Source organism: Salmo salar, chromosome ssa04, assembly GCF_905237065.1.
Source record: "Salmo salar chromosome ssa04, Ssal_v3.1, whole genome shotgun sequence".
In the NCBI taxonomy this organism is placed as follows: Eukaryota; Metazoa; Chordata; class Actinopteri; order Salmoniformes; family Salmonidae; genus Salmo; species Salmo salar.
Genome location: NC_059445.1, coordinates 21,928,815 through 21,939,407, shown reverse-complemented (window position 1 = coordinate 21,939,407; position 10,593 = coordinate 21,928,815). Strand labels below are relative to the sequence as shown.

The window sequence follows — 10,593 nt, the reverse complement described above, 5'->3', positions numbered from 1 at the left end:
AAAAAGCACTCTTGAACATACTGCATTGTCCCTGTGACTTTCGAGTGGGGACATTTGCATGCAATGTACGTAGGCATGTCTTTTTTTTGGGGGGGGGGGGGTACAGCATTGGAAGTAGCCTCCATTCTTACTTTTCTCTACCCTATTTATCCCCTACGTGCTCTGCTAGGCTCCAATTCAAATCGCAAAGTCCCAATAGCCTAATTGTTGTTTTGAGAGTGTCTCAAGAATACAAAATAAAAACTTTTAAGCTCTTAAAAAAAAAAAGCTGCTTTGTTTTTGCGCAACATCAACACATGGAAATGTGTTTGCCCAACAGGCCGAAGCCAAACTCACAATTAATGCGCACATGTTACTGAAACTATAATTCAAGGCCCTCTCGTAAAACAATCATTTAATGACAGTGAGATACTGACGTGGAAAATTGAGTTGACATGCATCACCACCGACCGTGCCGTCTTTGCCCGCCTCGTTCTGTCTCAACGGAATACAAAAGCCTTTTCAGAAGTACCATAAAGATTATTTGTGTTTGTTCATTAAGTTTGATTCACTTTATAGGCTTAACAACGCTCATTCAGATAGATTGACTGGTTAAAGAGATGTCTCTGTCATGCTGTGAATCACAGGCCTGTTAATGGTTGTCGGATCGTTTCCTCTTTTTCACTGCCTGTAAAAAGAATGGTTGTGGGAACGTTTCCTCTTTTTCACTGTCTGTAAAAAGAATGGTTGTGGGATCGTTTCCTCTTTTTTACTGCCTGTAAAAAGAATGGTTGTGGGAACGTTTCCTCTTTTTCACTGCCTGTAAAAAGAATGGTTGTGGGAACGTTTCCTCTTTTTCACTGTCTGTAAAAAGAATGGTTGTGGGAACGTTTCCTCTTTTTCACTGTCTGTAAAAAGAATGGTTATGGGAACATTTCCTATTTTCCACTGTCTGTAAGAAGCTGAGAATAGTTGTGAAAACGTTTCCTATTTTTCAGTGTCGGTAAGAAGAATGTTTGTGGTAATGTTTCTTATTTTTCTATGTCTGTAGAAAGAAGGGTTGTAGAATGTTCCCTCTTTTTTTAACTGTCTGTAAGAAGCTGAGATCCAAACTGAGGCTGTTTTAATATGGACACCGTTGTCTTATATTGTAGCTCCTGGGTGAAGATTCCCCTCTGTACAGATCTAGGATCAGCTCTCTCTCCCCAAATCCTAACCTTGACCATTAGTATGGAAAATGCTAAACTGACCCCAGATCAGCATCTAGAGGCAACTTCTCCCAACAGCTGAATTGTTGGCCTCTCCAGTGTTCCTCAGATCATGGTAGCTCATCTCCCTCTGGTGGTTATCCTAAGAAATGCAGCCATGGTTGGAATAGGACAAATTTGCCTGCCCAACTACTGACAGAGGCTCATTACCAGGGGTGGAAAGAGCACTGAAATATCCTACTCAAGTAGAGGTACTGTTACTTTAATGACATTTTACTCAAGTAGAAGTAAAATCACTGCTATAAAAAACACTGCTCAAGTAAAAGTAAAAAGTAGCTCATTTAAAAAGTACTCAGTAAAAGTAATTGAGTTACTTTTTAAATAAAAACATTGACTTTGATAATTAGCTAATTTCGCTAAGGTTACCTGAACATTGATACAAATGATATTTTCCATGCATTAAATTGAAAAAGGAAGAGAGTAAATCAATGTACAGCAGGAACTAAGTTAATTTATTTTATGAGTCGCAACCAGGCACATCTTTTTATTTATTTTATTTCACCTTTATTTAACCAGGTAGGCTAGTTGAGAACAAGTTCTCATTTACAACTGCGACCTGGCCAAGATAAAGCAAAGCAGTTCGACACATACAACAACACAGAGTTACACATGGAGTAAAACAAACATACAATCAATAATACAGTAGAAAAATCTATTTACAGCATGTGCAAATGAGGTAGGATAAGAGAGGTAAGGCAATAAATAGGCCATGGTGGCATCTGTATGTAAAAGATGAAGCATTTGTCCAATATACTATTACATTTGAAAATAAATTAAACATTCAAAGCAATTAAAATGTCACACATTCAATCCCTCATTCACCTCTGTTACTTGTTATGTGTCCATGTGACTGGCTGACATTCACTCACTCATTAACAGTCCCTCCCTCCCTCCCCAGGGGTGGAAAGAGTACTGAAATATCCTACTTAAGTAGTACTTTTACTTTAATTAATATTTACACAAGTAGAAATAAAGTGATTGACTTTGAAAAATACCAAACAAATGTACAAGTACTCGGAAAAGCTACTCAATTACAGTAACGAGAGTATTTGTAATTAGTTACTTTACACCTCTGGTTATTATTCATCATTACAGATACTTTTCATCCCCCTATTTGTTAAAATTCGTATTGGGGGAAGTGACCCCTTCCATTAGGGGGATCAAGGATAATCTGATCTGTGGTTAATAGCAATTCCTACTTCGACTCTCCTCAGCTCCTTTTCAAAACCCATTGGATCAGAAAGCCAGAAGTCTCAAAAAGTATGCAATTGAGATTCTCCTATGGTATGCCAGAGCATTGATCCATACCAATGTCTCCTTCAATCATCAGCAAGAAACAGAATAGCATCAGCAACATTGCTCCAACTGTCTGCCTCAGCATTGCCTATCAGATTATACTTGGTGAGTAATATTAACACAAATGAGTCTCCATAATGCTAGAGAACAACTTCAGCCTGTTACAAATGAGCACATCTGAAATGTACGCCACTTTTACAACAATCATTGTCATAAAACCGTTGTAACAATGAAGTTACAGAGTTTGTCTTACTAGCACTAGTGAAACTACTATAAGTAGAACTCTCTTCAAATGAAGTTGCTGTTTTTCTGTTTCATTTTCACATCTTGTTGGAAGCTATGAAGAGAGGAACAGTCAGGCACTATTTCCAATGTTTGGAAAATAAATATTGCATTAGTGGTAATCATTAGCTTGAGGCAGCCAACAGTACAGTGGCTTTGTGCCCACAAGTTCTGTTGGTATTGGGGGAGGATGGATCAAGTTGTTCCTAACTGCTGATCCAGGGCTAGCTCTTTTTTTTACTCTCCTAATGTTTAATGGAAGGATTTGGGGTTAAAGGGGCAATCTGCACTTTAAACAACAAAGCCGTCACTGTTTTGGTAAACAGCTGAGGGATGGGCATGAAGAAATGTTGGCACTTTCAAATTCATAGACAGAGCTATGGATGAAAGGACTGACCATCCATGATATCCAAATGATAGTTTTAACCACGTTTTAAGGGTATACAGCCTTTGTTTACAATCACATTGTTTACAAACAAAGCTTATACACTACATGACCAAAGGTATGTGGACGCCTGTTCGTCGAACATCTAATTCCAACAACTAAGGCCAGTCAAGTTCTTCCACACCGATCTCGACAAACCATTTCTGTATGGACCTCGTTTTGTGCACGGGGGCATTGTCATGCAGTTGGAAGCACAGAATCATCTAGAATGTCATTGTATGCTGTAGCATTAAGATTTCCCTTCACTGGAACTAATGGGCTTAGCCCGAACCATGAAAAACAGCCCCAGACCATTATTCATCCTCCACCAAACTTTACAGTTGGCACTATGCATTGGGGCAGGTAGCATTCTCCTGGCATCTCCCAAACCCTGATTCGTCCATTGGACTGCCAGTTGGGGAGCGTGATTCATCACTCCAGAGAAAGCGTTTCCACTGCTCCAGAGTCCAATGGCGGCGAGCTTTACACCACTCCAGCCAATGCCTGGCATTGCGCATGGTGATCTTAGGCTTGTGTGCGGCTGCTCGGCCATGGAAACCCATTTCATAAAGCTCCCGACGAACAGTTATTGTGCTGACATTGCTTCCAGAGGCAGTTTGGAAATCGGCAGTGAGTGTTGCATCCAAGGACAGATTATTTTTTACTCACTACGCGCTTCAGCACTCGGCGGTCCCGTTCTGTGAGCTTGTGTGGCCTACCACTTTGCGTTGTTGCTCTTAGATGTTTCCACTTCACAATAACAGTGCTTACAGTTGACTGGGGCAGCTCTAGCATGGCAGAAATTTGACGAACTGACTTGTTTGAAAGGTGGCATCCTATGACGGTGCCACGTTGAAAGTCACTGAGCTCTTCAGTAAGGCCATTCTACTACCAATGTTTGTCTATGGCGATTGCATGGCTGTGTGTTCAATTGTATACAAGTGTCAGCAACAGGTGTAGCTGAAATAGCTGAATCCACTCATTTGAAGGGGTGTCCACATACTTTTGTGTATATAGTGCATCACTCTCACCACAAAAACAGCCAAATGGTAGAGGACTGTAACTTGAGGAGTGATTGCGGTCCTAAAAGAACCTTAAAGGGGACGCACTAATTATAGACCTTTTTATTTAGAAAACACTCTAATATAATATGTAATGTAGTATCTTGTCGTATGTTTTATACTGGCTGGATTGGAATTGGCAAGGTAATGATATGGCATGATTGACCCAGTGTTGTTTTGACCCCAATGAAGTTCTCCACACGAGCCTGCTGCCCACGACTTTCCCTGTCAAAGCCAAGGAAGGAACCACACCAAACATGTTAAGCAATGCCTGTCACCTCTGGGAAATGATAAGTAGTAGGACATTTGAGTCACAACGTTGTCCCAACATTGAGTCATCTACTAGGACATGAGTTGGCTGACCCGGTTCTGTTTACACGCGGACCCCTTATCTGCTACAAAAAGGAGGACCTTGATCGGATAAATATACCATCAGGGGCCAGAGGCTCTTCATTCTCCAACTGGACAACACCACAACTGGTGTACCAAAGGCTAGCAACATGGCTCCTTCACTTTTGTCCACAGCCGCAGGCGTTCTATTGCTATTCTCCCTCTCCTCTGCAGTAAGTGTCACATTTCTATGAACCTGTTTGAATTGAACGCGTTCTCATAAACAGTGTTCTGCAACAACAAGAGATACAGCAGCATCTACTGAGATAACAGACTGTGCTGTTTTGCTTCTGTTCCACAGCAAACGAGGGGAGACTATTCCGAGGACTGCACACCAAGGGACGGATTTGTAAGTATGATTGTAGATGGACGCACCTATGTACTCTACTCCACTCGTTAAGCGGTGTGTGTACAGGAAGAAATTCCCCGTCTTACTATTTCATCCTCTTTGTACTGTATACTTACTAACATTGTTATTTAGATGGATTTGTTGCCAAATTATATTCCTCTCACGCATATGATGTGTAGTTAATTCTGGGGTATTACAACCAATTCAGTTGGTGCCTCTTCAAGAACACACGTAATTAAACATTTTCTAGTTTCTTTGAATCCAAGGACGTTTTCCAATACTCACACATCCACTGTCACAATATAACAATATATTGTAAATATGTGTCCCCAATGGCACTCTATTCCATATAAAGTGCTCTACTTTTGACCAAAGATCAATGCACCCTGGTCAAACGGCAGTGCACTATAAAGGGAATAGGGTGTCATTTGCGACAGACACATCTCTCACAGAGTGTTCAAATTAAAGCATCTGTGTTCTGTGCCTGTTGTAGGGCAAGTACTGCCCAACGACATGTGGAGTGGCTGACTACCTCAACAAGTACAAGCCAGTGGTGGACAAGGACCTTGATGAAATGGAGGATATCCTGGGTAGAATAACCAACCTTACCACGGGGGCCACAGAGAAAGTCACCTATATGAAGGATTCAGCAACACAACATCAGAAGTCTGGTGGAGGTAATTGACTTTTCTGTATCTTGGGTTACTTGACTGTGTTAAACTAGCTAACACAAAATAAAAATCAACACTATTAATAGTTGTGCTAAGAAGTAGAGAAGTCAGTAGCAGAAAAGTCAAAACTTTATAGGAATACACTCAATGTGGCACACTCCGCTTTTCATTGCTATGGGATTTATTTTCTATCACTTCACAAACAGTTTGTCTATAACCTTCATCAGGGTTGTGTTCAATAGGGAGAAAACATTTTGAAACAGAGTGAATCCGGGAGGTAGTGTCTGAACTTTCTACAGTTTGCCCTACTGGAGACACCCAGGTGTTAGGCTAATTTTAAAAGATCTATAGACTCTGGTAACTCATTTAGGTTACTGTAGCTGAAGCAGGTATTGTGATTGTTCCACAGACGTCTACTACAAAAGGTCAGCGAGCATACTGGATGATGTCCTGCGCTTTGAGAAGACCATCGTCTCCCAGGAGGAGCAAATATAGTAAGTCCTTCTTCTAAACTTTTTTTTTTTTTACATCAGAATCTAATTTGGTCTCAATTCACTTACAATTGGACTTGGAACTTCTCCTTAGTAGAGCAATTCACTTCTGGGATTTAGTTGGAATTGACCCCAATGCTTGTATGTCTCTCAGCGGCTAAAGCTGGTTGAAACCATTCAATGACATCATTACAAACAATGATTCCCTGCTGGGGACGAATTACCTGCTAAAATTGGAAATACCAGGACTAAGTAAGGGTACAAGTGTCAAATGCTGTGTACTTCAAACACATTGATAGTCAAATCATACACCCGCTGACCTACATTATAAACCGCAATCTAAGTTTATATCCAAATCACCTGAGAAACATTAGCAGTCTGTTCCTCTCTTCTGCTCAGTCAACTCCAGTCGATGCTGGAATCCAATAAGAAGAGGATGTTAGACCTCAAACAGATGTCCATTCAGCTGGATCAGAAATGCCAAGATCCCTGCAAGGATACTGTGGAAATCAAACCCATTACAGGGAAAGGTAAAATCAACGACGTTCTGTAGGTCGTTCCCCATTTCATCAGAGAGGTTGCTCAATCCTGCTCCTGGAGAATTCGCTCTACGTACCCATCATTTGTCCTTGTTGCTTGTTTAGTCAGAAGTGAATCAATGGCATCAATCAATAGAGGCTGAGCCGATTTGTCTCAATCCAGTTAAATGGATGCACTATAGCAATGTTTAATAAATTAATTTGTTTATATCACTTATAAATGCCAACAAGTGATATTCTTTAAGTAAGGGGTATCAATCCAGTTATATGGATGTACTTTAGATTAGTTTAATGAATTAGTTTAGATCATTTATTGGCATTTATAATTTCCATCTGTAGTCCAGGAACAGTCTAAAAACACTACAATAACATTGTGCGGAGCGCATTGCCTTATGGGAACACTAATCTTTGTTATTAACACGTAACAACATGGTCATGTCATGTTGTTAGATTGCCAGGATATTGCCAACAAGGGTGCCAAAACCAGCGGTCTGTACTACGTGAAGCCACTGAAGGCTAAGGAGCAGTTCCTTGTCTACTGCGAGATCGACAGCTTCGGCCGCGGCTTTACCGTCCTGCAGCGGGTACGTGTGTTCTTCCCTTGCAAGTGACACATAGTATATTCATTATGGTTGGCCCATGCAGGATTCAAACCCCCAACCCCACCATGCTCCAACCCACTGAGCCATTGGAAGTTGGAACCAGGGTTGGGGGCAATTCTATTTAAGTTATTTCAGATAGTAAACATTCCAATTGGGATTTCAGTTCCCGGATTGACTGAAGAGAAATGGTATCGACCCAAACCCGATTGGAACCACATATTGTATTATTATCATAACCACCGTCCAACATATATCTCCACAGAGACGTGATGGCAAGGTGGACTTCAACAAGGACTGGATCCAGTATAAGGAGGGCTTCGGCTACCTGAGCCCAGATGACACCACCGAGTTCTGGCTGGGCAATGAGAAGATGCACCTGCTCTCCACCCAGTCCACCATCCCATACGTGTTGAGGATCGAGCTCACCGACTGGCAGGGCAACAAGAAGTACGTACTACTAAGTTCTCTACTAAGGCTACTACTAGTGCACACTTAGGGCCTACATTCCCCACTCCTGAATAGAAAATGGTGTTCAAAATGTAGTGGGAACAGCTCAAAGTCTTATCCCAGCAGGTAAAACTGGTTCCAGTGATGTCACTGCAACCCGTTGTAAGGACGTTATAATGACATCATTGCAACCAACTTGACCCATTGGGATGCTTACCAATCCAATTCTGTGGTGTCTAGGTTTCACGCTATAGAAATGCTATAAATACCAGATTTTGCTATTACCATTGGTCTTGCCTATATGACCCATTTACTCGTGCAATTCTCTCCACTAAATTAATGAAATATTTCAGCAAGTCAAATTTTCACTTAGTCATTAATGTCAATAAGAGACTAAGTTGAAATTCGACTTAAGTGGAAGTTAGGATTCGCCCCTTTAATATATTTAGTGGTGAAATATTTAGTGCCATTTAGTGCTATTTTATATGAGGAATTGTGGAAATAAGCAGCGGTAAGCCTTTTCTTTGGTGAGGTGTCTAACTTAGAAATAACATGTTTTTCCACACATCTCAAACCTCTGGACTTTAGTTTGTGGAATAGATTTTCTGGTGCCAAGTTACATAGCTGAAAGAACTGACCTCCACAATCAAAGCTAACAACGTATTCTACTTCATGACACTGGTTTTGAAGGCCATGACCCAAGCCGTCAGGCTAGTATGCTGCATTTTAAACAAATACTTTGTGGCCTGTGTGGTCTAATGCTTTGTGCAGCGGACCCTGGTACACACACCACAGTAGCCATGGGTTCAAATGCCTTTCTGACCTGCGCCGCTCATGCTTTTCTTGTCTTATTTATTCAATAAAACCACACGCATAAAAAATATAATGTATTTATTTTCTTTCTTTAGGCATGCCGACTACGCCATGTTCAAAGTGGGTCCGGAAGTCGACATGTACCGTCTGACCTACGCTTTCTACTACGGCGGTGACGCGGGTGACGCGTTTGACGGCTTTGACTTTGGAGATGACCCCAGCGACAAGTTCTACACGTCTCACAACGGCATGCAGTTTAGTACCAGCGACAAGGACAACGACAAGTTCCAGGGTAACTGTGCTAAGCAGGACGGCTCCGGTTGGTGGATGAACCGATGCCACGCCGCCCACCTCAACGGGAAATACTACCAAGGTAAGGACACGCACGTACACAAACACGCGCGCACTTTCACACACAGACACATGCACGTTCTTGCGTTTTTCTGTTTTTCTTTTAAAGAATACTACTCTCCAAGTAACATGAACCATACTACAGTTATACATTCATGCAAGTCACTACCGACCTATACCAACGTCAGTTTTGGGGGTTCTCTGACATTTTTACTGTTACCTTTCCAAGAAGGCCACATTTAGGAGTAGGCCCAACACTGTGATTTTCTTACTTGTAACACACTTTTCATTGACACTTCTCTTTCCATCTTTCCATCCCTAGGTGGGAAGTACACGGAGAAGGACGCCGGCGAGTCGGGCTACGACAATGGCATCATCTGGGCCACGTGGCACAGCCGCTGGTACTCCATGAAGGAGACTACCATGAAGATCATCCCCACCAACAGGATCACGGCGGGAGACGGACAGCAGACCGGAGGGGTCAAACAGTTTGGAGACAACTAAGCTAGAACTTCCTTGAACTTTTCCGGGCACAGATTAAGCCAAGTCCCTAAAAAGCACATGGAGAATCTCTATTAAACATGTAGTCCAGGGCTAACTTTAGGCCTAATCTGTGTCTGGGAAAATGGCCCTCTGTCTTGAAACTTTTTTTTATTGGTTCGATCAATTTCGTTTTTTGTCCTCTTGCCTAAAATATTGTCTATAATCAAATTGCTGTTGTTGGACCTTGGAAGATTGGTTTGACTTCTTCTATTTAGCACCATGTTAGAACAAACTTTATCTACTGTCTATGGAGATTTATTAGATCTGGTTGGTTTAACCAATGAATAAATGTTGTATTTTTCTACATGAAAGATGTATTTTGTGCTGGTTTTAGATACCCCTGCCCCGACTACATGATCTAAGACAGGGTTTGAACCTGGGTGGTCTAAAAGCCATAAGACTGTGTAAGCCCTCTGAGCTAAAAGCCAATACCTCAGGGAGATAACGCAAGTCCTCAGGTCTCAGGCCAAGGTACCGAATCACCTCGGTTAGCATTTAAAAGAACATGCCAATTTCTTTATTGTACTTTCGCTGATATCAATTCCTGGTACCACTTGTAATTGTGCTAAATATGATAAATGATACCCACATTTATATGATATACATTTCATTTAGAAATCGAACAAGCAGTATATGATGAATTGCACATAGGCATCGGATGATAAATTAAATAACCATGGAAGTTGGTGGCGGCACTGGAAGGCTTTTAAATAGAAGGCACTGTGCTGGGAGGACCAAACTCAATCAATTCGTTCAACGATTTTTAGAAGCTATTTTGATTCACTGCTATTTTGATTATTCTGCTAATCAGAAGTTCTTGGAAATCATCTATTGGAAGTTCTTTGAACCAACATTCAAATGGCCTGGGTTTAATTCTGAGCGGATGTGTCAACGGGGAAACAAACTAACGCTATTAGGTAGGAATGTTAAGTAGGAATTTACCATATTAAAGAGGGTATGTGTTTTTTGCACACCAAATCCAGGGTCATGTTCAGTATGGACAAAACGTTCTGAAACAGAGTGAAACTATTAAAAATCCTGTTATGTCCTTTATGCTGTTCTATTACAAAATAAATACCTACCTGAA

The 10,593-nt window shown here is 41.3% G+C and overlaps 1 protein-coding gene across 1 annotated transcript; it reads left to right on the top strand.

Annotated features, from left to right (window-relative positions):
• The first annotated feature begins 4,577 nt into the window (after nt 1-4,577).
• fgg (fibrinogen gamma chain) lies at nt 4,578-10,593 on the top strand. Its single transcript, XM_014195266.2, has 9 exons — nt 4,578-4,873; nt 5,002-5,049; nt 5,543-5,726; nt 6,130-6,214; nt 6,611-6,741; nt 7,201-7,334; nt 7,615-7,799; nt 8,708-8,985; nt 9,286-10,593. The coding sequence occupies exons 1-9, from the start codon at nt 4,811-4,813 to the stop codon at nt 9,465-9,467; spliced, it is 1,290 nt and encodes a 429-aa protein (XP_014050741.1). The 5' UTR covers nt 4,578-4,810; the 3' UTR covers nt 9,468-10,593.

What these genes read in the sequence shown, in the direction of transcription:
- fgg (XM_014195266.2), top strand. Translation starts at nt 4,811, where the DNA reads ATGGCTCCTTCACTTTTGTCCACAGCCGCAGGCGTTCTATTGCTATTC. An exon ending in TATTCTCCCTCTCCTCTGCA is followed by an intron (nt 4,874 to 5,001) that starts GTAAGTGTCACA and finishes TCTGTTCCACAG; the next exon opens with CAAACGAGGGGAGACTATTC. An exon ending in ACATCAGAAGTCTGGTGGAG is followed by an intron (nt 5,727 to 6,129) that starts GTAATTGACTTT and finishes ATTGTTCCACAG; the next exon opens with ACGTCTACTACAAAAGGTCA.